Source organism: Peromyscus leucopus, chromosome 8b, assembly GCF_004664715.2.
Source record: "Peromyscus leucopus breed LL Stock chromosome 8b, UCI_PerLeu_2.1, whole genome shotgun sequence".
In the NCBI taxonomy this organism is placed as follows: Eukaryota; Metazoa; Chordata; class Mammalia; order Rodentia; family Cricetidae; genus Peromyscus; species Peromyscus leucopus.
In genome coordinates, this window is record NC_051086.1 from 36,454,033 (window position 1) to 36,478,599 (window position 24,567).

The 24,567-nt window shown below is 53.6% G+C and overlaps 1 protein-coding gene across 5 annotated transcripts; it reads left to right on the forward strand.

Moving 5' to 3' along the window:
- Positions 1-768: 768 nt before the first annotated feature.
- On the forward strand, positions 769-24,152 carry Septin8 (septin 8). 5 transcript variants are annotated; one of them, XM_028855677.2, is made up of 10 exons: positions 769-891; positions 13,305-13,425; positions 15,023-15,218; positions 15,533-15,719; positions 16,613-16,774; positions 17,278-17,374; positions 17,767-17,935; positions 18,117-18,249; positions 18,363-18,553; positions 21,394-24,152. In XM_028855677.2, the coding sequence occupies exons 1-10, from the start codon at positions 862-864 to the stop codon at positions 21,434-21,436; spliced, it is 1,329 nt and encodes a 442-aa protein (XP_028711510.1). In that variant the 5' UTR covers positions 769-861; the 3' UTR covers positions 21,437-24,152. The 5 variants fall into 5 exon arrangements, with proteins under 5 accessions (XP_028711510.1, XP_028711511.1, XP_028711509.1 ...); XM_028855678.2 differs by having other exon boundaries at positions 15,539-15,719; positions 21,394-21,436; XM_028855676.2 differs by lacking the exon at positions 21,394-24,152 and adding an exon at positions 18,839-20,434.
- Positions 24,153-24,567: the final 415 nt, after the last annotated feature.

A 24,567-nucleotide genomic window follows, 5' to 3' on the forward strand; every position in this document is an offset into this window, starting at 1 on the left:
GGGAAAGATTACCAAGCCCGTTGAGACGTTAGTTTCCTTTTTTTGAGTGGTAAGGTTGGAAAAGAAGATGCACATGCCGTGGGAACCAAGGTCCTTTCTACATAATGACATAACTCTAAACTCGTGGGACAGGCAGGGTGAGGATCGCTAGCAATATGCTCCGTCGATCTCCGCTTCTCAAACTGTGACATCTTTCCCCGGTTCATCATTGCGCAAGGAGCCAAAGGCTGCCTGGCCGGACGCACCGGTCCAGCCTGGGATTCCCGCCCTAGCTCCGGTTTAGAGCATCAGGTGGGATCCACAGCATAGGCAGAAGAGGCGGAGGGAACCTCTCCCAGACGTGCAGAGCATGAAACCTTGGGCGGGTGGTCGCAGTGCATTTGCACGTTCCAGCAGGGACAGTCAGCTTGGAGGCCGAGCCCCCAGGACGAACGCAGCAACCCTTCGGTGCTGTGCACTGACCTAGCTTCCCAAGAACACGCAGCAGGCCTCGGGAAACGCTCCGGGTACCCCAGACGTGGCAGTCCGAGGCCCCCCACTTCGCGGACTACAAGTCCCAGCAGCACCCGCAGCTAGTACCTCCCGCCAAGCCGCGGAGACCCCCGGTCGGTCCCAGCCACGGGGAGCGTGCCGCGCTGGGGCTGAGCTGGGTAGGGAGGCCGGTCCCGGGGGCGGGGGCGGGGCCCGCTCCGCGGCTTCTCCCGCCGCCGCCGCCGCCGCCGCCAAGGGGAGTTTCCAGGAAGTGGCCATATTGGATCCATTCAGCCGCAGCCGCCCGGGCGGAGCGCGTCCCGCAGCCGGCTCGTCCCCGCCGCGGCCCCGGCGCTCCCCGCAGCCCGCCCGCCCGGTGCGCAGCTCGCCATGGCGGCCACCGACCTGGAACGCATCTCGGTGAGGCCCGCGGCGCGCGGGGGCGCGGGAGGGGGGCGCGAGGCGGGCTGTCAGCACCGCACGGCGGGGCCTCGAACCCGGGGACCCCCCGGAGCCAACCCCAGGAGGGGGTCTCGGCGTGTCGGGCTTCGCGCGACGTGAGCTCCTTTTCGCGGGAAGCAGCCAAGACTTGGGCGGCTCGGGGCAGGTGTGAAGACAGACTCGTGTCCAAAGGGGAGGATCCCGGACGCCCCCGACTCTCCTTCCCCAGGGTGTTCCTGCACCTCTGGGGACTTAGCTTAGCCGCCCAGGTGCTGTTAGCTGGGTGCAAAGAAGTGAGGATGGAGCCCCAAGGGTCCAGGGATTTCCCCCCCCCCACCACCACCCAACACACACACATGCTCCGGAAAGAGCTCAGGGGAGTTGCAGACTTTGGTCCTGAAGAATCCGGGCCTGCTGTCCATCTCCTTCACTGCCCTCCCCCAGGATCCTGGATCCTGGGTGCAACTCCAGACAGGTCCAGGGCCCCAGTGATAGGCTCTGGGTCTGCCGCAGCCATTCTCAGGGGCTGAAGTGATTCCAGATCCCAACCATTGAGTGTTTGTTTGGGCCCCAGTCAGGGTCTGCCTTCCTCTGGGCTGACGTCCCTTGGTGGTCCTAACAGGGGTGTCTGTGGACTTGAACCAGGCCATAGCACGCGGAGGGAGGCCTTTTGGGGGTTGTCTGCACGCTCTTGGTGTCTAAGGCTGGATTTGGGTGTGTCTGGGAGGCTAGGCTGTGACAGTGAAGGAAGCTGTGTCCTCATGCCAGCATGTGAGGCCCTGGTCGGCTGGAAGGGGAGGAGGGGAAGGGAGGGAGGAGGTGGAGGAGGGCCCAGGGCTGTTGGAGGGAGGGAGAATTCTGAATGTGTGACCGATAACGAATTGGTTCTGGGGCTAAAATAAGGGAGCCAGGACTTATGTAATTATGCTATAAATACTGTCATCTGAATTTATATATGCAAATTTCTTCTTTAATCTGAAAATACATTTGTTGGTCTTTGGGAATAAGCATAATAAAACAGCTCTTGGTTTCATAATGTGTTGACTGGTGTGTTCTGTGCCCCTTGGGGAGGGGGGCTGTGTGTCTGTTAAGTAAGTTTGACGACATGGGGAATCTGCAGAGGCTGGCCAAGCCGAGATCCACTTCACTCCTGTGGCTGTAAAGTGGAATTTATGTACTTCAGGAAAACAGCCGAGTCCTTATAAACCTGCCCGGTCGATGGAGACCAAAAGATGTGTGTGTCTGTGTGCTGCATTCTCTGTGCCTGGCTGACCGGAAGGTTCTGTCTGGGTTTGTTTTGAGGTCAGAGGTTCGTCTAACAGTTGATCTTGCACAGATGAGCGTGTGTAGAGCAACTGGAATCAGTGGCCTGAGAGGATTCCTTGAAATGCTACTTGTTGGTCATGGGGCCTCTGGCGAGCTCCTTAACCCTCTGTGTTCTCCTCTGTACGGCCAGAGAAAATAGGGTCTCCCTCATGGAGTTGTACGGGTTCTGGGAAGGAACGCAGGCGAGGTACCTGAGTAGTGTCAGGTACACGGGAAATACCGTGTGGGAGAGGGCAGCAGGGGGTGTGTTTGCCTGGCTGCACCTCCTTTTCATCGCTGTGTGGCCAGAGGTGGTCCTCGGCGGGTCGGCCGAGTGTCTACACCGTACAGCTGTGGCTTGGGAGGGCCTTGCCTCTGTTTGCTTTTGGATCATTTCTGTGGGAAGTCTTCCCATGATCCCCACAGTGAGCCAAAGCACAGACAGGGAGGGGACAGACCCAGTATTGCTGTAATGCTGGAATTCGGGGACCTTGCTTAGCATGATGGTTACGCTCCAGGGATGGATGCCTTCCCCGCCCTCCGCACTCTGGGCTATTAGCCTCCTGGGAGGACTTGGATGGGATTGAATTTGGGTGGAGATACTGGGTGGAGTTTGGCCGGAATTTAGGAGTCTGGTCTCTTTCCTCCCTTCCTTATCATCCTGGGAAGGTAATTTCCTACCTTATCTTGTGCATAGCCATACTGATGCCTTGAAGAATTTTTTTTTTTTTTTGAAGGCTCCCTGTAGTCTTTGGCTTATTGGAGACATGCTTGGATATTTCGCCAGCTGCACGGTTTGGTGGTACTGGGGCAGATATCCACTGCCCCTGTGGCTCATGCAGAGGTGGTCAGAGCAGCCCCGGAGGACCTGAGAACTATCTTAGTCTGGAGTACAAGGTCACACTGAAGGGTTTGGGCTATAGCTCAGGGGTGAAGAGCCCTACTTAACTTGTGTAGGAAGCCCTGGGTTCAATCCGCAGTGTGCCTGGAAGAAAAAATGAACACTCAGTGATGTACTTTGAGATGGAGGTGTGTTGGTATCTCGATCCACCCTTCCAGCATGCTGCACACACCCTAGGCCTATCTTTATTATATTTTACTTGTTATGTTTGTGTGTAGGTATGTGTGTGGGTATGCGTGTGTGGTGTACATGTGGAGGATGGAGGACAGCTTTCAGAGTTTCTCTTTTACCATAAGGGCCCTGGGAATGGAATTCAGGCCGTCAGGTGTGACGGCGGGCGCCCTCACCCACAGCCATCTTGCTGGCCCCACACCTTTGACCTCTAAGTGGGTCCTGCCTTAGTCAGGTCAGGGGCTTAGGTTGATGGCTGTCATGTAGGTTTCTGGGGGCAGCCTCAGCAGATTCTGTCGTCTCGTGTTCTCCTTGGGCAGTCAGACTCCTGCCGCACTCTTGGGGTCCCTCTCTTGCTTGTTGGTCTCTGACTCTGAGGCTCGCTCCCCTTCTACCCTGACCCACTCCTGTGAGTCTCCTGTTTGCACCTAATGGAGGAGGTTCAGACTCCTAGGTGAGGGACCCAGTAGGTCCCAGGCAAAGTAAAGATGTGCGGGGGAGAGGGAAGAAACGTGAGGCTGCCTCATCCTTGGCATTCTTCCCAGCCAGTCACTTACCCCCCATCTCCGCTTTATCCTCGGCACCATCTGTTACATCCGTTGTCACCCCTGTAATCTTGACACTTGCCCAACAAGCATGCTATCCAAGGAGTGCCGATTTTGTCCTAAAGCTAGGGGTGTGGGAGGCAGTCTTCTCACCCAAGTGCGGCTCACACAGGGATCTCCGTATCCTGTGACAATGACCAGCAGCCACGCCAAGCCTTTCTGGGCAGAAATGATAGTTGAGCAGAAGATACCAGTGTAGCTCCCAGTGGCTAGCATTGTGGGGTCACATGTGAATGCCACAGGCAAAGCCACAATTCTACACCTTTCTCTGGGAGGTGGGGTTGCCCTATCCTTCCTTCCCTCCCTCCCTACCATACTAGGGAACCAACTTCCTGGGACCTTAAGGGGTGGATCAGAGCTTTGAGTCTGGTGAGAAGGTGTTGATGACCCGAGGGAGCATTTGACTAGAGACTGCTTGGGGCAGGGAGAGAGAGGGTGGCACGAACAGACTGACCACAGTGCCAAAGAGGAGGGAGGCTAGGTGGAGATGGGGAACTCAGGGCTGGTCCAAAAGCTGTGGAGGGTGGGGGTGAAGGGTGGGAGGGGGGCAATGGATGTTTTGAGCTTCTTTTGATGTCAGCAGGCCGAGATTGGGTGAGGAAGCAGATTTTGGTTGCTGGTCAGTCAAAGAAGGGCCCAGTACCCAGACGCTAGCTTCCATCTGATGGCCCCTTGAGGTGATGGACGTTTGAGCCGTAGGATGAACTAGGTAGTGGTGTGTGTGTGTTTGGGACAGTAACTGTCCCAGAAGGCTTTCTGGCTGAAACCCAGCTTCCTTGGGGCCATGGCCCAGCTGCAGGATGACAGAGCAGAGCAAGGACAGCTGGCCTCCAGGTGTCTCTCAGGGCCTCCAGCTTCCTGCTTCTGTGCTGCCCGTAGGGTCTCAGGACTTCGAGCCACGTTCTACAATGCATTCGCTTTGTGGACAGCCAGATGTGGAGCTGGTTAGGCAGGAGGGAGACACATCTGCTTGAGGAGCGGGATGTCCCCCAGACTCAGAATGCCCTCTTGGGCGGCTGGGATGTTCTTCATTAGCTTCTGTAGGAGTCCTGCACACCCTCAGGGCTCATGTCGGGAAGCCCAGCTGGGAAGAGGCAGCAGAGGACAGGGCAGGGATAGAGCTTCTTGGCAATAGCTACAGTTGCCCTGTTTGCCTTGGGGTGAGTTGGATATTCTTAGGACTGGTAGCTTCCAGGTACATAGTAGGCTTTATCACAGAGCCGAGTTAGAGGGACAGAACCAGAGGAAGAGAAGTAAGAGTCCATCTCTGATGATGCTATCCGGCTGTCCTCTGTGGGGCCTTCTGGGTGTGGACCACCCCAGACCTGGGCTTCAGCGGGGGCTGGACCCAGGATTCTCTCCCCAGGGACAAAGCTGCCCCTCTGCCTGCTGCTGAGGTGGATGGGCAACAGAGATGCATGGCTGTGCCTACACAGCCACCTCTGGCCATGTTGGTGCCAGAGCAACAGTCTGGGCCTTGGCAGCACTGTTCTCCATCCTGTGGTGGTAAATAAGGCAGGGACATTTTGGAACCCACATCCCCGCTTCCAGGGCTGGGATTTCATTTATGAGGAAATGCAGCCTTCTCCTCTGAATGAGGTCGGACCACTTGTGGCTTTTCCCCGCTGGCAGACAGCGATGGCTGCCGAGGCCTAGCCAGGCACAGAACTGGGGTGCTGTGCCTCCTGCAGCAGAGCACCCCATATGTGCAGTGGCAGGATGGAACATTTCCTCTTCCTCCCCGCAGCACATCAGAGCCGAAGAATGCGTCTATGTCCCAGGCCTTGTGGGTGGTGGGGACAGGCACGGGCCCAGAAACTGTGCTTTTGGTTTCCTGGAGACCTGATTTTGGTAGAACTATGGATAGAACCGTCCTTAGTTGATGAGCTGCAGCCTGGCTGTGGGAAGAGGGAGAAAGTATCTTGGACAGAGAAACAAATGACCGCGTACCGTGGCCTAGGGAGAACAGGGAGGGTAGTTGTGCTACCAAGTTCCTGGTCTTCTTACAGGAGGGTGGAGAATGGCTGGCCTAGTGAGAGGGACTGGTGGCCCAGTAGCCGACTCCCCATTGTTAACCCCGTGGGCCACCATGGTGGCACTATGAAGGTTGATCTGGGGCTGAGTCTTCCGCCCAGGTTTCTGTTGCTGCCGTAAAAGAGAGACACTCGGCTGCCCAGGTGTCCTCTGGATTGAGGACAGGTGTGTCTTGCTTCTGTTCTTGTTTGGTCCAGGATGACACCTTCTCCATCTCTGCCCTCCTGCATACAACCTTTTAGTTATTTCTCGTAACCTCTGACCTGGGTTAGAAGCTTGCTTGGAATCCTGGGACCAGAGCCTAAGCCTGGGAAAATTCCTAGGATTCCTCTTGGGCTCAAGGACAGTTGTGCTTAACACCACAGTTCTGGCCGGAGGCCTCTGCTCTGGCTATTTTTATGGCCCAGGCTGCTTGGGAGTAGCTGAAGCTACTATGTGCCAGGAACATGGGTGGAGAAGGCTCAGTGGTGCAGTGATTCCTGGGTCCATTGCTCAGGGCCTTCTAACCCAGCCAGGGGTAGTGTTCTGGGGAGTGGGTTTCCTGTCTAACCGGCGGCGGGGTGTACCCGAGGATGCCTTGAGATGAATGAAAAGGCAGAAAAGCCTTCTGAATTTTAAGCCCTAAGATAGCCTGGGAGGCCGGCGGATGCTAGGAACAGGAGCCAGGGAACAGATGTGTTCAGAGACCGAGGCACTAGAGAAGTCTGTGGAAGATCTGGCATCAGGGAGCTTGTTCTTGATCCAGGATTCAGGAACCACATTTCTTTGATTCTCTCCCAACAACCAACTCAATTTAGGGCTCTTTTTTTTTTTTTAATTAATTTATTTATTTATTTTATGTTTGTTGGTGTTTTGCCTACATGTATGTCTGTGTGAGAGTACCAGATACCCTGGAACCAGAGTTATAGACAGTTGTGAGCTGCCATGTGGGTGCTGAGAATTGAACCTTGGTCCTTTAGAAGAGCAGCCAGTGCTCTTAACCAATTGTCCCCACCTTCCCCCTCCCCATTTGGGTTTTTTTTTTTTTTATTGATCCTCAACTTTACCTGTCTTGTTAGTGTAGATACTTGAGCTGATGATTTCCAGTCTCTGAGTATAGTCTGCTTTTGTGTGGTGGCAAACTCCGAGACCTGATTTCTCCCTAGATGCCACCCCAGCTCTTGGTAAAATGGGCAGTTCTTCGTGTCTGTCCATTAGGGCAGCTCCTGAGGGTTCAGACAGAGCAGTTCTGACCCAGGAGAGGGATGTCCCAGTTGCCCACTGGGCTGTATAATAAACAAGGTCCTCTGCTTTGTTCTGGATGGCCGGGCATGCAGGATTGCACTTCTTAGTTTGGTTGTTTTCTCAGATGTGCCAAAGAAAGTATGATGTAGAAGTCGGGGCTTGGCTCAGGATCCAGGAGCTTGTTAGTGATTAACAAGGGGATCCTGGCCCATGGAGTTTCTCATTGTGCGCAGATCACCAAGCTGCCCCCGCCTCTCGGCCCAGGGGGGTCTTTGAAGATGTTTAGAGCTCTGTGAGCATCCTAGGTTGCTGGGTAGGAAAAGGGCCGAGTCAGCAAGATCTGTGCCTGTCTAGGGCCTGCCAGTCTAAAGGCTCATCCTCATGGAACAGTCTCCCACGGCCTCCATGCCCCCAGAATGGAGTGGACGCGTCATCTCCCCAGATTATTCTGCAAGACTGACTTGCGCAGTAATGGCTTTGGTTTAGATCCATTCTCTGAAATGCCAAAACACCATGTTTGGCCCAGTATTTTCTTCCTTTTTTGTTTTTGTTTTTTTTCCCTTTTCACATTTTTTCTTTTTGAGACAGGATAGCATGTAGTCCAGGCTGTCCTCAAGCTTGCTGAGTCCCTGAGGACGGCCTTGAATTCCTGATTCTCTTGTTTTGTTATACACTCTTTGTTTCCTTTTCACTTTGTTTTGTTTGGGGGAGGTACTAAGGATAGAAATCAGGGCCTTATAGATGGTTAGGCAAGTGTACATCCCTACATCCCTAGCCCTAGGTAGTTCAGGCTGGCCTTGAAGTCATGGTCCTCCTGCTATAGCCTCCCTAAGGTTGGGATTGCACATATGTGTTGCTATGCCCTGCTTGGATCTCTTGAGGGGAGGGGGGGAATCAGATTTCTAAACAGTAGACCTGCATTCCCACAGTTGTGTGGAATTGCAGACCCTTGGCCACCCTGGGCCATGTCATAGCATGAACTCTGCCGTTTTCCACCTCTTCCTGGAAGGATTCTACGCTTGACCATGTCAGCTGCTGTCAGAAAGTGTGGGTTTCCTGGTCATGTTGTCTCCATTCAGATCCTGAGCAGCGTGGCCTCTTGTAAATGAGCCTGTCTCACAGTGCCCCAGTGGTCCTCACGGGGCTGCCGTGTGGAGTAAGAAGATGGACCTGTATATTTTTTAACTCGGAAGGGTTACAGTTACAGATCAGCATTTATGATACAGATCATACACACCGTTATTGATCAGCATTGCTGTATCGATCCTTTGTCCATTTATGGTGCCTCCCTGAGCTCTGGTGGCACTTGAGTTTAGAACAAGCCTGGGGTCAAGGATGTGGTGGCCTCACTTTCTCACTGTTGGCCGTCCCAGTGCCTGCTGCATAGCAGGTGTGTGCAGTGATGACTGGCTGTGATGGATTGGGAGCCTTCTAAGTACATTGGAGGGCAACCGAGCAGAGTGCTTTGGCTAAGGGCTTGTTCCGCTCTCCATCCCTGCGAGCCCAGGCCCTGGTTATTACCATACAGGGTGGGAAAAACTAAGTGAGACTATAGCTCTTTTGGTTTAGTTCACACAAGGTGATTTTTTAAAAAGATTTATATATTTATTTAGATTTATTTATTATATACACCTGCTTGGCGCCAGAAGAGGGCACGAGATCTCATTATAGATGGTTGTGAGCCACCATGTGGTTGCTGGGAATTGAACTCAGGACCTCTGGAAGAGCACACCGGGCTCTTAACCTCTGAGCCATCTCTTCAGTCCCACAAAGTAGTTCTTTTTTTTGGTTTTTCGAGACAGAGTTTTTCTGTGTAGCCCTGGCTGCCCTGGAATTCCCTCTGTAGACCAGGCTGGCCTCGAACTCACAGACATCCAGCTGCCTCTGTCTCCTGAGTGCTAGGATTAAAGGCGTGCACCGCCACGCCCAGCTTTCCACAAGGTAGTTCTTAACAAATGACTGGTATCGTCTTGTGAGCTCTGGTTCCTCTCTGAGGCTGCAATCTCAGATGCCTGGCCTTCCTTGCCTCTGTCCTGTGCATGCATTGTTCTGTGGAGACTAGCAGTCACAGTGTTAAGGTTCTGCCCAGATAGGGGTTTATGCCAGGCGTGTAGAGAAGGGACCAGAGGTAGGGCAGACAGGAGCTCTCCAAGTGCTCTGCCATTTTCTTGACCCTGCTGCCCTTGAGAGGGCTTTAGTCTTAGGCTAGCTCCACAGATGATCACAGGGTAGTCACAAAGGCGCCCCCTGGGCCACTCGCTTTGGCATTGTGCTGATTGGCTACCACCAGAGGGCAGGGTTGTCACCCAGCGGGAGAGCTGATATTGTGTCTGAGTCCTGGTCACTGCATCATGTTGGGGACACCTGGGGTGTTCCTAGTTCTTCCTCTGCTGTGGCTGCTCAGCCCATCCGACATCTGAGGGGAGGGTGACAGTTTGCAGTAAGTAGGTCACGAGTTATTGATGCCAAATGTGTGATCAGGAAGGCTGGCATTAGCGAGCGTCGTCCCTCAGTAAAGCCAGAAGGTCACATCAGTCTCCTGAGGACAGGGAAGGACACTGTCTTCTCTCAGGGCCGTAGCCATTATTCTGGTGTAGGTGCACCAGAGAAGGACGTCCACTCTGGTCCCTGATGTTCCTGGGTAGACGCAGTGCAGCCTGGGCAATAACTTGGGGGTGATGACCTCTTGTACTCCACACGCTTCCACAGAGAGAGCCACATTATGTGAGGGAAGAAGAGGCAGGGCTGCTGAACCTGGGGAGGTGGGCTTGTGCGTTCCTCAGCACTCATTTTAGTCCCTGGAGCCCAGAATTGTCAGAAAGTTGGGGGAGTGAGGCATAGGCTAGACTGGTTTTTTTTTCCTTTCTTCTTCTTCTTCTTCTTCTTCTTCTTCTTCTTCTTCTTCTTCTTCTTCTTCTTCTTCTTCTTCTTCTTCTTCTTCGTAAGTGTTCTGCTGTGGAGTGTGTGTGTGTGTATGTGTGTGTGTGTGTGTGTGGTTTCCAGACACAGCTGACTTGGTCAGTTTTGGCGGCAGACTACAGGATGTTGGATTGCATCCTGATTGTGTCACTCTTGGAAGGAGAGCGTGAATAAATACGCAGCCTTCTCCGCAAGCACAGCGCGCCTTCAATTTTGGAGATTTTCAGTTTCACCTAAAAATAAGCTCCAGCCTGTTCTGTCCTGCGTTTGATCCTCAGGCTGCCGCAAGCAGGAAGGAAGACTGAATAATGAAGTCCTGTGTAAGGTGGGCAGGTGGCACCTCCAGTGTGGCAGCATTTGAAGATGCTGTTTGTGAACTTGAAACTGAGCCGTGGCGTCATGGCACACAAGGGTGGGAAGCATAGAGAACATGGCTTCCCCGGCCCATGGAGAGCTTTCTGAAGTGGGGAGAACCACGATGCATAACTGTTAAGGATGGCCAGGCGGTGGTGGCACACGCCTTTAATCCCAGCACTCGGGAGGCAGAGGGAGGCGGATCTCTGAGTTTGAGGCCAGCCCGGTCTACAGTGAGTTCTAGGACACCTTGTCTCGGAAAACCTGGGGGAAAAAAAAGTTAAGGATTGGTGCCAGGAAACAGGACCACTGCCTGGGAAGGCCTGGCGTGCTGTGTAGGGCCAGCAAGGTCAGGAGCCAGCGAAACGGCAGAGACAGCCCTGGGAGCTCCGGAGTTCAGGGAAGCTGCTGAGCTAAAAGGCAGGCTTAGGGCTGAGAGGTGGCTCAGTGGGTAAAGGTGCTTGCTGTCAAGGCCGACCACCCAGATCCAACCCCCGGAACTGGAATCCGCGTGACGTGACGGAAGGGGAGAACTGACCAGCTGTACCCATGCAGGAGCGTGGCAGCCCCACTCAATACACACGTTAATTAAATAGTGCGAAAGAAGCGGGAAAGCAGGCATGGCTGTGTTGGTGGTCTGCTCACCAACATGCACAAAGCCCTGGGTTTGATCTCCAGCACTGCATCAAACTAGGTACGGCAGCAAATGCCTGTGATTCCAGTACTGGGGAGATAGATGCGTGAGAATTGGGGGTTCAAAGTCATTCTTGGCACAACAAATTCAAAGCCTGTCTCAAAATAAAACAAAACAACAACACCCCTGCACAAACACGCGCGCACACACACACACACACACGCACACACACAGGAATTTAGAAGTAACCAGTGGGCCTGGAATTGAGCCTCGGGGGGGGGGGGGCTGAATGCCAGGCAAAGGGGTGGGTGGGGAAGACTCTATGTTATTGTTTCTGATGTGGGCACCAGGGAAAGAAAGCTCCTTGGTATCCCCTTTCTCAGGTTACATTTGCAAACTTAAGAGGACTAGTGAGGGGGCTGGAGAGATGGCTCAGTGGTTAAGAGCACTGACTGCTCTTCCAGAGGACCTGGGTTCAAGTCCCAGCACCCACATGGCAGCTCACAGCTGTCTGTAACTCCAAGATCTGACACCCTCACTCGGTCTATATACATGCAGCAAAACACCAATGCACATAAAATAAAATAAAAGAGGACTTGTGAGTGGGTGAATTGGGATGTGAAGTCCTGGGGACAGTGACGGGGGAAGGGTCACCGTGAGAAATAGGCCCACCCAGTCTTTGGAGAAACAGGTTTGGGGCACACCTGGCTTGTTTGAAATGGGTAGAAGAGGCACATGAGATCTAGGCTGCTTATGGACGTACTTAGGTGTGACTGGGACAGGTGTTAGTATCCTAAGGCAGGTTGGATTTTGTACCCCCCCCCGACTCCTTTGCCCACCTTATGTGTGTGTGTGTGTGTGTGTGTGTGTGTGTGTGTGTGTGTGTGTGTGAGATGCGTGTACCATGGCACACCCACACCTGTGGAGGTCAGAGGATGACTCTGGAGCTGGTTCTCTCTCGGCCTCCCTGAGTTGGGAGGGTTGCCCTGACTACCCAGAGCTCCACTGTGGAGCTGTGGATAGGAGGGACTCCTGTGTGCCTTCCTGTCCCTGGTGGTGGTTAGGGCATAGGCACTGAGGAAGAAAGAGGCATGGTTCTGCCCAACGTGGAGCTATGTGGGCCTCAACCTGCCCCCGGGGTGGCATCTTATTCCCACTCCCAGGGAAGCCAGAGAAAATGTCTGCACCAAGTTGAGTCCAGCCTTGACTCTCTCTTTGGGCTTTGTTGCTTCTCTGAACAGTGCTACAGCCCAACTCCAGTGGTCCCTGATCATTTCTGCTGAGGTCAGGCCTCCGCATTCTCTCCCAGAATCCTCTTTCTAAACAGTCATGGCTCCGGTAGGGTTGGAGACCCCAGAGCCTCAGGTCTCCAGAGACTACCACTGAGGAGGAAGCAGATGCCTCCCCTGAGCCCTAGTCTTGGATCCATCTTCAGGAGTGTTGGCTCTTGTAGCCGGGTCCCCACAGGGACTCTGTGTTTGATACATAAGTAGTGGAAAGTGGATGTGGAGGCCCACCAGTCCAGCCTGACAGGGAGGACCATCTGATGGACTCAAGTCAGGGCTGGGAAAGGGCCAGGGAGGGAATGGCAGCATCTCTACCTTCCTCAGACCTGGCTGCATGAATATACACTCTCCAACCCGTGCCTTTGGGCTTTTGAAGATCCGGGGAAGGCTGGGGATCTAGCTCAATTGGCAGAGTGCCTGCCTAAGGACGCATAAAGCCCTGGGGTCTCCAGTACCACATAAACCCGGCACAGAGTGCACACCTGTAATATCAGCACACAGGCGGTGGAAGCAGAGGCTGGGAGCTGAACGTCATTCTTGGCTGTGTAGCAAATTCAAGGTTATCATGGACTACATGAGACCCTGTTGAATGAAAAGATCTAGGGAGCTGGCAGTGTGGCACATACTCATCATCTTAAACACTTTGGAGACCGAGGCAGTGGGATAGCAAGTTCAAGGCCAGCCTGTCTCAAAGTGGGGGCACTCAGGGGTCCTCTGTGGGAGTGCGACATGGAGTTGGAACCCTGGTGACTTCAAGGTGTGTCCTGGGTGGTGCTGAGAACTCAGGCACCAGGGGCTGGTCTGACACACAGACACCTCTTTTCCCAGGGGGCTCAGGGTCAGGGCTGGTCTGACACACAGACACCTCTTTTCCCAGGGGGCTCAGGGTCAGGGCTGGTCTGACACACAGACACCTCTTTTCCTGGGGGCTCACTGTCTTGCTGTGCTTTTCTTGGCAGAATGCGGAGCCCGAGCCCCGGAGCCTGTCCCTGGGCGGCCATGTGGGATTTGACAGCCTCCCTGACCAGCTGGTCAGCAAGTCAGTCACCCAGGGTTTCAGCTTCAACATTCTCTGTGTGGGTAAGTGGTGGCCTGGCCGGGGGCAGAAGATGGGAGAGACTTCTAGGAAGTCTGTGCTGGCCACCTGTCAAGCTGGGCTGGGGGTTCCCAAGCAGAGGGAGATCTTGAGTTCAGGCTTTGGTCTTGCCTCTGCCAGGATCAAGAACAGGATTAGGGCCAGGACCTGCCCGACTCAGAGTTGCCACAGAGGAAATGGAAGTGGGTCCATAAAAGTGCTGCCGAAACTATGGGTGTTTATCATAGAAATTCACAGTCACAAGTTCATTCATTATTAAAAAAAACAAAAACCCTCACGGGGCTGGAGAGATGGCCCAGTGGTTAAGAGCACTTGCTGCTCTTCCAGAGGTCAGGACATCTGTTCCCAGCATCCATGTCAGGTGGCTCTCTGCTCCTTGTAGCTCAAGTTCCGGGGAGCCTAACACCCTCTTTCTGACTTCCATAGGTACCTGCAGATACACACACGCACACACGCACACACACATATAAATAAAAATAAATCTTGGCCAGGCGGTGGTGGTGCCCGCCTTTACTCCCAGCACTCTGGAGGCAGGCATATCTCTGTGAGTTCCAGGACAGGCACCAAAGCTACACAGAGAAACCCTGTCTCAAAAAAAAAAAAAAAAAAAAAAAAAAAAAAAATCAATCAATAAATAATAAAAAAAATTTTAAAATAATTCTTCCCTTCTTACTATGTGACAAGGATACAAGGGTGAATGAGACCCTGCTTTGTCACTGGGTCACAGGCTAAATCTCTAGTACACTTGGGAACAAACACAACCAGACCAGGGAGTCTCCATGTGTCCAAGGCCTAGGACTCCCAGAGGCACAAAGATATCTGCAGGGTCCTCTGAACGTATCCCTTGTGAAGAAGGAGACCATGGAAAGCTGAGGCTGCCCAGGCTACGGGGACCAGCTGCTGGTGGCTTCAGGTCCTGTTCCTGTGGACCCGTGGCCACCGTGGCCCGAGAAGGGTGGTGCTCAGAACAGGCTTGTGTTTTGTGACTAGGTCTCTTTGAAGCCAGCATCCAGCGGTCTCCATTGCCTGGTACTGCCTTTTCCCTGCTCCCTGGGCAATGTCACGTGCCCTGCCTAGCCATGTCTTACATCAAAGGCTTCCTTTATGACTCTTTCTTGTGAATATTGTTTTCTTTCTTCTTTTTTTCTCTTTTCCTTTCCTCTCCCCCCACCCCCTTTTTAAAAAATTGTTCATTTTATTTGAGGGAGCACATGACAGTGGACAGCTTAAGGAGTCACTTCCCTCCGACCGTGTGGGTCTCAGGGATTAAACTCGGGTTGCTAGGCTTGGCAGCCAAGTGCCTGTACCCGCTGAGCCATTTCACAGACCTTGTTTGGGGGTTGGTGTTGGGATGGAACCCCAGGGCCTTCCTTATACATGCCAGGCCAGTACTGTAAAACTGAGCAACAGCCTAAGCCCCCACCCTTTTCAGAGGCCACCAAGGATGGGAGAGTGAGGCGTGGAGAGGGAGGGAGCCTTGCTTCCCTCTCATTCTGGAGCTGAGGGTCTTCGAGCCCCACCTCATCTAGCTGCCAGCCAGAGCGCCCAGGTTCTAGCCTTTGATACTCACTTCCCTCCCAGGGGAGACTGGGATCGGCAAGTCCACGCTCATGAATACGCTCTTCAACACGACCTTCGAGACTGAGGAAGCTAGTCACCATGAGGACTGTGTACGCCTGCGGCCTCAGACCTACGACCTCCAAGAGAGCAACGTGCATCTCAAACTGACCATCGTGGATGCTGTGGGCTTTGGGGACCAGATCAATAAGGATGACAGGCAAGAGGCGGGAAGGGCGGCCCCACCTACCCTTGTCCGCCCTGAACTGGCTGACCCCCAGCCTCAAACTTCCCAAGCACTTCCTGCTTCAAACCGCCCCATACATAGAACCCTCGGGTGACCCAGGAAGGCTGCTAGGGAAGGGCTGAGGTCTTGGGCCCTGGACAGACCAGTTCTTCCTCTAGGAGGGTGTAGAAGAAGGGGTCGGTCAGCCTCCTGTACCAAACAGGGCAAAGCTGTCCCCAGGGAGGGGAGAGAGGGGATGGCCTGGCTCGGGCTCTAGGCTGCCTCCCAGGTGATGAACCTGTCTGTAGTTACAGGCCCATAGTTGACTACATCGACGCGCAGTTTGAAAACTATCTGCAGGAGGAGTTGAAGATCCGCCGCTCCCTCTTTGACTACCACGACACGAGGATCCACGTTTGCCTCTACTTCATCACGCCCACCGGGCACTCCCTCAAGTCCCTGGATCTGGTGACCATGAAGAAACTAGATAGCAAGGTACATGCTCCTCCTTGTCACCTGACCTCCGCCGTCTGCCTCTGGAAGGAGGTGTCGTGACTGCAGTGGGCGGTCCTGGGTCAGCTGGGTCCTCTCTGGCCATTTCAGTGGCCCCCACTGAGCTTTTCCGGGCCCTGTTGCAACTTTCCTTCTCATTTGCAGCCTTATTCATTCATTCATTTATTATTCATTCATTCATTCATTCATTCATTTTCCTTGTAAAAGGACGAACCCCTCCTGCTGACACTGCCCAGAGTGTCCCCTTCCATCCCAGCCTCTTAATCTCTAGTCTCCCCCTCCACTTCTTTCCTGTCTGACATGGCTTCCCCTTGGCTCTCTTCTGAGCTCACTAGGAGAGGAGAATGACTTGTGAATTGAATTGTGAATGAGGGTAGAGGGCAGTTTCATGGGATGTCGGGAAGGGTTGGGGGTCCTGGAGGACACGTGCCCCCCATATTTACCTCTCAGTCCTTGTGACTGCCTTTCCATTTCACGAGTTAATTGTCACCATGAAAAATGGGGTAACCTTGGCCTGGAGAATTGCTCCTCCTGGTCATCTCACCTGCTTAGCGGGTGGCTTGGTTACCGCTACTGTTTCTGTCAGACCCCGGGCCAATGAGGACCTGCAGAGCATTCCGGTCCAAGTTGAATATGCCATGGTGATGAAACCAGGGGCTGGATAGTAATGTTGGGGAGCCGGGGCCCTGAGAAGCTTTACAGCCAGTTGTCAGGGTTCCGGATATCACAGTGGCCACAGGTGGCTGGCTTTGGACTGCAGCTGCTCACTAGAGCCACTGTCTTCCTGATTCCCTGCTCTTAGTGCTTGTCCATGCCCAGTGACCATTACTCCAACTAGTCAACCAACCTGCCGCTCCCTCCGCTGACCTTCACAGGTGAACATCATTCCCATCATTGCCAAGGCTGACACCATCTCCAAGAGCGAGCTCCACAAATTCAAGATCAAGATCATGGGTGAGCTGGTCAGCAATGGAGTCCAGATCTACCAGTTTCCCACCGACGACGAGGCTGTTGCAGAGATCAATGCGGTCATGAATGTGAGTGTTGGTCCAGGGGCCTCAGGGCTCCAGAGCCAGAGGGCTGGGAGACACCAATCTGAGACACAGTCCCTGGGGACTCGGCTTCCCAGAATGTTATCCTTCGGGTCTCCAGCACAGGGCGGGTAGGCGTTCCCTGCCTCCCAGGCCTGAATTCTGGGCACCAGACTAGAAGATTTGGGTATTGGGTTTGCACTAAGGATCCCCTAGATCTGAGTGTCACAGGTTCTAGACTCTGGCTGGGAGTATGTTGACTGAAGGTGTGAGTGCTTGCATGGCCAGGGTCACAGGGCCTGCCAGAGAGCTCTGCTGGCCCTGAGGAGGACACCCCACAGACAGGAACACCAGGAGTCTAGAACATTTCTCTGAGAGAGATGGGAAGTGAGCCTCTAAGCCCAGAGCCTTGTAAAAGGCTGGTGGCCCCTCCCTAGGGTGCAGGGGTGGTGAGGGTCTCTCTCCTCGTTCCAGCAAGTGCTCACATGTATACCTGGGCCCCTTTTCAGGCACACCTGCCTTTTGCTGTGGTGGGCAGCACAGAGGAGGTGAAGGTGGGCAACAAGCTGGTTCGAGCACGGCAGTACCCTTGGGGCGTGGTGCAGGGTGAGTGTGGGGCGAGTCTGTGCCCAGCTGGGGCCCCAACCACTGTCCTGCTGGCCCCCAACCATCTGCATGGCCGCCTCACTCTGAGCAGCTCCCCGAGGCACCTGGCCACGCTCCTGCTGTCCCTCTGCCCGTCTCGATGCCCACCTCGTGCCGTGGGGCCACGGAGGCATCCAGCCACTGTCCTGCTGGCCCCCAACCATCTGCATGCTTGTTTTGCTCTGTGGGGCCCCTAGGGCCCCTAACCATTGTCTTACATTCCCCCTGCTGATCTGCACACCTGCCTCGTGGTGTTTCGGAGCCACCCAGCCCCTGCCCTGCTGTCTGTGTGTCCGTCCCCCCCCAACCCCAGTCTGCGTGCCGCCTCATGCCCCTCACGCCCCTGCTTTCAGTGGAGAACGAGAATCACTGTGACTTCGTGAAGCTGCGGGAGATGCTGATCCGGGTGAACATGGAGGACCTCCGGGAGCAGACCCACAGCCGGCATTACGAACTCTACCGGCGCTGCAAACTGGAGGAGATGGGCTTCCAGGACAGTGATGGTGACAGCCAGCCCTTCAGGTGACAGCCTGCGCTGTGCTGCCCCAGCCACTCTCGTCCCGCCCGCCAGCACTTGCTCTCTCAGGCCTCACGAGCCCGAAGGCAGAGGCTGGTGGGAGCCCCCGGGTCCTCTTGCCCCCACCCAGCATCTCCCTGCCTCCATTGCCCTGACTGCCTCGGTTCTACCTTTGGGTCTCCACAGCCTCCAAGAGACCTACGAGGCCAAGAGGAAGGAGTTCCTGAGCGAGCTACAGAGGAAGGAGGAAGAGATGAGACAGATGTTCGTCAACAAAGTGAAGGAGACGGAGCTTGAGTTGAAGGAGAAGGAACGGGAGGTGTGTGTCAGGCCCAGGGGGCTGTGGAGAGGATGTTGAGGGCAGGCTGGCTGATGCGGAGGCGGGGGAGCGCGTCTGCCCGTACCCAGGTGCCCCCCTTCTCCCCTGCCCAGCTCCATGAGAAGTTTGAGCACCTGAAGCGGATCCACCAGGAGGAGAAGCGCAAGGTGGAGGAGAAGCGCCGGGAGCTGGAGGAGGAGACCAACGCCTTCAACTGCAGGAAGGCGGCCATGGAGGCCCTGCAGTCCCAGGCCTTGCATGCCACCTCACAGCAGCCCTTGAGGAAAGACAAGGACAAGAAGAAGTAAGTGGCACCTCCCTCCCTGGGCTGTCTCCTTCCCCCTGGGCTCAGTCACTCCTGCTCTCTCTCTCTCTCCACTTCTCAGTCCCTCCGGGTCACCCGTGCTCAGCCTCCTGCTCACCTCAGTTCGCCCTCATCTCCTCCTTTGCTCTCTACCGGTTCCTTGGACCTCCGTCTTGCTCCTGCCCTAGTCTTCTCCATGTCCCACCTTCTAGATCTCTCTCTCTCGTAGCTGTTTAATCCATCTGTCCCCCCCTTTGACCTCTCTCCTCCCTCATCCTCCCACAGCATCCTCAGCATCTGGGGCCTCCTCACTGCTGTAGGAGTGAAGGCGCTGGGTCATGTGGGCAGCCAGTAGCAAGGAACAGCCAAGCAGGTGTAGCCACAGGAGACTGGGACAAGTCTGCCAGTCCAGGAGAGGGACAGGTGTGGGGCTGTCCTCGTTTCCTGCCAGATTCCAAAGGCGCCTGTGCTTCTGCTTGAGCAGCTGTGGCGTATGTGCCCTAGGCCTCTGGGGCTGGGGGGTGGAGCTCCTGGCAGCTGGTAGATGGTCTAGCTCTAACAGCAGGGACCCGGAAGGCCAGGCCAGTCAGCACTGGCCCTCACTGTCATCCTTAGCATTTTCTTTGCTTGGCCCACCCCCTGCCTCTGCTGCTTCCTTCTTTTCTTTGCCTTCTTAAGAAACAAAACAAAACAACAACAACAACAAAAAAAAAAAACCCACCAACTATTTTGTGGTTCTAGGGATTTGAACCCAGGGCCTTGCACATGCTACATAGGTTCTCTACCATTGGTCTACATCCCCAGACATATTGGCGTTCTCCATAGCCCTTCCCCGAGATTTTATCCAGAGTCTGATACCCTGTCTCCAGGGTTCTCAGTTTCCCACTCGACTTCATTTGGAGACTCGGGCCCCATCATCCATCCACCTCAGCATCTGCGGCCTCTTCGCTGCGGAAGTAGTGAAGAGGCTGTGTTTCCCTGGCCCTTGCCTTGCATTTGCTCTCATTGTTTTTTTTTCCAACCCCCCCCCCCAAAAAAAAAAAAGCATCCATCCTCAGTCTCATTCCTGGGCTGCTGTTTTCCATTGTATTGTTTAAGGATACATATACCCAAGCCTGCCATTCTTTGGGGGCAGTGGAGTCTAGTGGTCAGACTCTCACAGTGGGTTGTTAGCTGTGGCACTGGGACACATCTTGGTGCATGAACTCGCCAGTGTCCTGCCTCACCCCTAGGTGGCATTCACTGTGCACAAGCGCTCTCTCTCTCTCTCTCTCTCTCTCTCTCTCTCTCTCTCTCTCTCTCTCTCTCTCCTGCCTCAAACTTTAAGTGCTTCTCTGGGGTGCAGACAAAGCATGTAGGACTAGATGTATATTATGGTTCCCAAGGCTTGCTCTCTGCTTTGGGACGGGTGTCCCCCTTTTTGTAGTCTTCCTTATCCTGAGGCCTGACAGCCCAACCCAGCTGCCTATTCCCAGAGGACCCCAGGCCCAGCTCCCCTCTGCCAGGAGAATTTTACCGTTTTTTCAGCCCTGGTCCCATGCCCAGCCCTTGGTTTGGTGAGTGTGGAGGTTGAGGTACAGCCAGTGTGGGCTTTAAGCTGGCAGCTCAGAAATGGGCCTCCTTGTGAGAGGGACCGGGGACAGAGTCTGGATACTCAAAGTGCCTTTGCCCTGCTCCCTGCTAGTGTGGCCCAAGCAAGGTAGACAGTGTCCCCACATAAGAAACTGGGAGAAGCCCCAGCGCCAGCCAGGTGTGGTAGCACATGCCTGTGTCCCCAGCCCCGGGGAGGCAAACGCAAGGGGATTGCTCTTAACTTTGAGGTCAACCTGAGCTATGTAATGAGTTGTTAGACTAGCCTGGGCTACATAGCAAGGACCCTGTCTTAATCCCAGCACTCGGGAGACAGAGGCAGGCGGATCTCTGTGAGTTTGAGGTCAGCCTGGGCTGCAGAGTGAGTTCCAGGAAAGGCGCAAAGCTACACAGAGAAACCCTGTCTCGAAAAAAAAAATAAAAAAAAAAAAAAGGTAGGGGCGGGGGGAAGAGACTGCAGGGCAGTTGAGGGCGGAACCCCCACTGCAAAGATAGACCCAGCTCTCAGTAGAGGCCTGTCCCAGCTGTCTGGGCTCCTGGCATGCTGTTGCCCGGGTCTGCTTCTGGAAGGCCAGCCCTTTCTGTTGGGTGGTTACACCAGAGAACTTCAGTCAGTTTGGCCCTGGGAGAGAGCACTCTGTTCCTGTGGAGCTGGAATTGGGGTTCAGGGGTCCAGTGGGATAGGGTGGACCAGGCGTGCATTTGGGAGTGGATGATGTCATGGCCATTTAGTTAAATGGCTGTGGTTGGTTTGTACTCATTCTTTAAATTGTAATCAATTTTTGCGAAATTACTTCCCAATCAGATTTTGACCCTCAGCCCGGGACGCCACAAACTGAAGCGAGCTCCCTGCTTGGCTCATCACAAATGCCAAACTGACTGCCCTCTCCCGGTGCCCACCTTGCTGTCTTTGCTTCTGTTTGATTTGGTCTGCGTATCTTTTAATGTGTGTGTTTTTGTTTTGTTTGTTTTATTTTTATTTTTCAGTTAAAGCACGCCCAGACTTACATGTCGAGAGCGGACTTTAGACTTTCATGTGTTAAGTTGCTTGAGTTACACCTTGTGACCCTTCTCCCATAACATGGTGTGAGGATGGACTGGGAGCCGGTACAGACTCCAGTGTTTACAGCCTTGCCTTGTCCTTACCGCTGGCCCCAGGCTGCCCGGGCCTGGCCGGCGCCCCGCTCTATGCAAACGTGTCAAAGCCGTGAATGCTGGAATCCCAAACTGACGAGGTTTATTTTTTCCAGAGCCGGTGGCTGGTCTTCCATTTACAGTGTCACTATTCCTTGACGGAGCAGTTATGTGCCGCTCTAGTGACGGCCCCACCAGGGATGCCAGGCCTAACTGTGCATCGTCAAGCCGGCGGCGGTGGCGGCGGTGACTCATGTGGTGCCCTAGGCGTGGCCTGTGGTCTGGTATATACTCGCTGCAGAATTCGCCTGGTTCCCCTTCATTTTAATTTTTCTAACCTAGAGCTTAATTTCAATAACTTTGAAACATTTTCTAAATTTTTATTTTGGCACCAGTATAAAGAAAAATAATATCTATTTTTCCCATTATTTTCGTAAGTAACACAGATTCCCTGATTTTTTTTTTTTAAACTAAAAAGAGCTCTAAACCTTCTTACGCAGAAAGCACTCCTATGATACACAGGGAGAGGGGAAATAAAGTTCCTATTCTGGCAGTGTTTGGGACTTCTTTACGGACTGAAGTGGACCCCGACCAAGACCACGCCCGGCGTTTTTACTGTGAATGTAAATGGAACAGCAGCCCAAAGCCCTTGTCTGTGACCTAGAGGTGCTACCTGTGACAGGGACCAAGTGCATGTGTGTTGTGTCTGACTCCAAGTAAGCCGCCTGCTCCCAACCAGCGTGCTCAGTGGGGAGAAGGCCGTCATGTCAAGGTCATTGTTACTTCTTTCCTGGCCAAGTCATGGGGTAAGGAAATAAAGGTGTCTGAAGTATTAGGACAATTTGAGGTGGGGGGGAAGAGAGAGAGAAAGGAAAAAACAAAAGCCTAGCAGTGGCTAAGAGCTTCCCCTCCGGCTATAGTTTCCAGGTGGACACTTTGAAGAAAGTGGCTGCCAGGTGTGATGGTGCAGGCCTCTAATGCCAGCGCTTGGGAGGGGGGAAGCCAGAGCTGGCCTCATAATCGAGTGAGGCAGAGGTAGAGGCCAGCTTGGGCTACATGAGACCCTATCTCAAAAATAGAATCAAAACAAGAAAAGTCCTGACAGAATCCATTCTGCTCTGCTCCTGGTGGTTTGCAAGCCTCAGGGTTGAAAATGGGGTGAAAGCGAATGTCCTTAGTGTTGGTGCAGCACCGGCCGGGCACTGGGCTCCCCAGAAGCCTCATCCCGAGGAGCTGATCACCCAGGGCCCGCCCACTCATGAGAACCTGAGGGACCACACTGATTGATGCTGCGTTCAGTTTTTTATGCCTCATCTCCCTCCCATCACCGTTTTCCCCTTTTGGCTAGGCCTGCTTCTCTTCGCCCAGGACAAGTCTGGCTTCTTCCTGTCCCTCTGAGATGATGGTTCATTCAGAGTGAGATGGAGGGGAAGGTTGTTGTGAGTCCACTGAGGCACAGCTCCCCAAAGGCCGCCTCCTGTACCTACCTGTGAGAGGCTCCATACAGTAGGAGAATAGTACATGTTGGTGCTCTGAGGAAAAATCCTCCATGACCAGGGTGGGTCCTGGCTGCAAGGCTGGACTCTTGAACTATTTACAAAGACTGCTTTAAGCAAAGGAATATAAAATTAGGCTCAGACCTTGGAAGCCTTGTGTGCTCCGCCCCTAGTCCGCCTCTGGTCATGGTAGAACTGATGTTGGACTCTAGTGTCTGAGACAGAGGTGAACTGCAGGCCAGTGGCTCCTCTTAGGGAAATTGTATATCTGGAGGTGTATTCATTTCGGTCCAAGCCTGACCTTGAGAGCAGCCTCTCCTAGCCGGTATGTTTAGAGACTAGGATGAGCCGGCGGGTTGTACAAGAGGATCGCCGGCTGATAGTCCATGCCGGGGACTCTGGAGCCAGCAAATTCTCCCGCTGCCACCTGCAGCTCACCAACCACAACTGGAAGGCTGCTGTGGTCAGTGCTCACCTTTTGGCCCAAAGCCTGCCAGCATCCCTGGGGAGACCCGACTTGCATTTTCTAGAGTCTAAGTTGCCATCCCCCCGCCCCATGGATCCTGTCAGCCATGGCAAACTTTCCCCCTGCTGTGTGGAGTTCCATTATCTTTAGCTGAGGTTAAATTAATCCTTGTTGTGCAAGAAAAACCCAAAGCTTGCCCTTGGGGGACGTGACCCTCATGTCCAGCTGGGATTGACTTCTCATTTGTTGGCTCCATGGGGACTGTCATAGGATCATGTTGACATTGGCTCTTATGTTTTCCTTTAGTCATTCTGTGTTGTGGTAGAATCACCATGTAAGTTATGGTTCAAGCTGGACTTTTGAGAGAGAAAAGATCCTGTTAATAATCATGCCAAATCCCTAGGCCCTCAGGAGGCTGAGGCAGGAGAATCAAAAGTTCAAGGCCAAACTGGGCCACTTAACAAGATCCCGTGTCAAATTAAAAACAAAAAAAAACAAAAAATGCTGGGCATGTGACTCATTGCTAGAGAACTTGCCTAGGACGATTGGGGACTGAATTCTCTCCCCAGCACTAAGCAAAGAAACCCAACTCGGCAGCCACCAAGCAGGTGCATCTCAAGCCAACCAGGGTGTGTGTTCTCCCTCATGCTGGGTGGCCTGAATCCAGGCGCCTTGTGACTATGCACACTGACCGCGTACATGTTCCTGTGTGTGTGTGTGGACTCCCCTTGCTTGGGGCTCCTGCTGGGGAAGCGCCCAGGAAAGCCAGCTTGCTTGTCTGTTATGTTACCATGCGTTTCTAAAACCACTTCAGTTGTTAACCATTGCCGCTCCATCTGTCGTCGACTTGTTTCCGTTCCTTCCCATCCACTTTGTACTCATTTGTTTTCATTAAATTTTGCATTTATTTTGAGCTTTTTACAGTGTCATTTTTGGGCAGTAGCTTTTTCTGATTCGAGTTTCTTGAGCATATTAATATCCTGTAGCTGTGGCAAAATACAGCCTGCTTCCGCTGTGACCTTTGGTGGGGGGGGGGCGATCTCCCGAAAGAATTCCATTTCCTAGTGAATCTTGATGCGGGCACCTGTGAGGGCTTGTGGGCTGAAGGAGTCACAGGAAGGAGAATCTACAGTCTGTGGCTCTTGAAGAGTTATAGGGGCCAAGACTGAGTTACAAGTTCCAGGGCATACCCGGATCTCAAGGAGTTTACATCTTTCTTAAGGAAGCTTGGCTTGGAGCAGCTAACGCTTGTGTTCTCAGCTCTTGTAATGATGTGCTCTAACATCTCTAATCCTCATCATCCTATGATTAGATATTATTACTGTCCT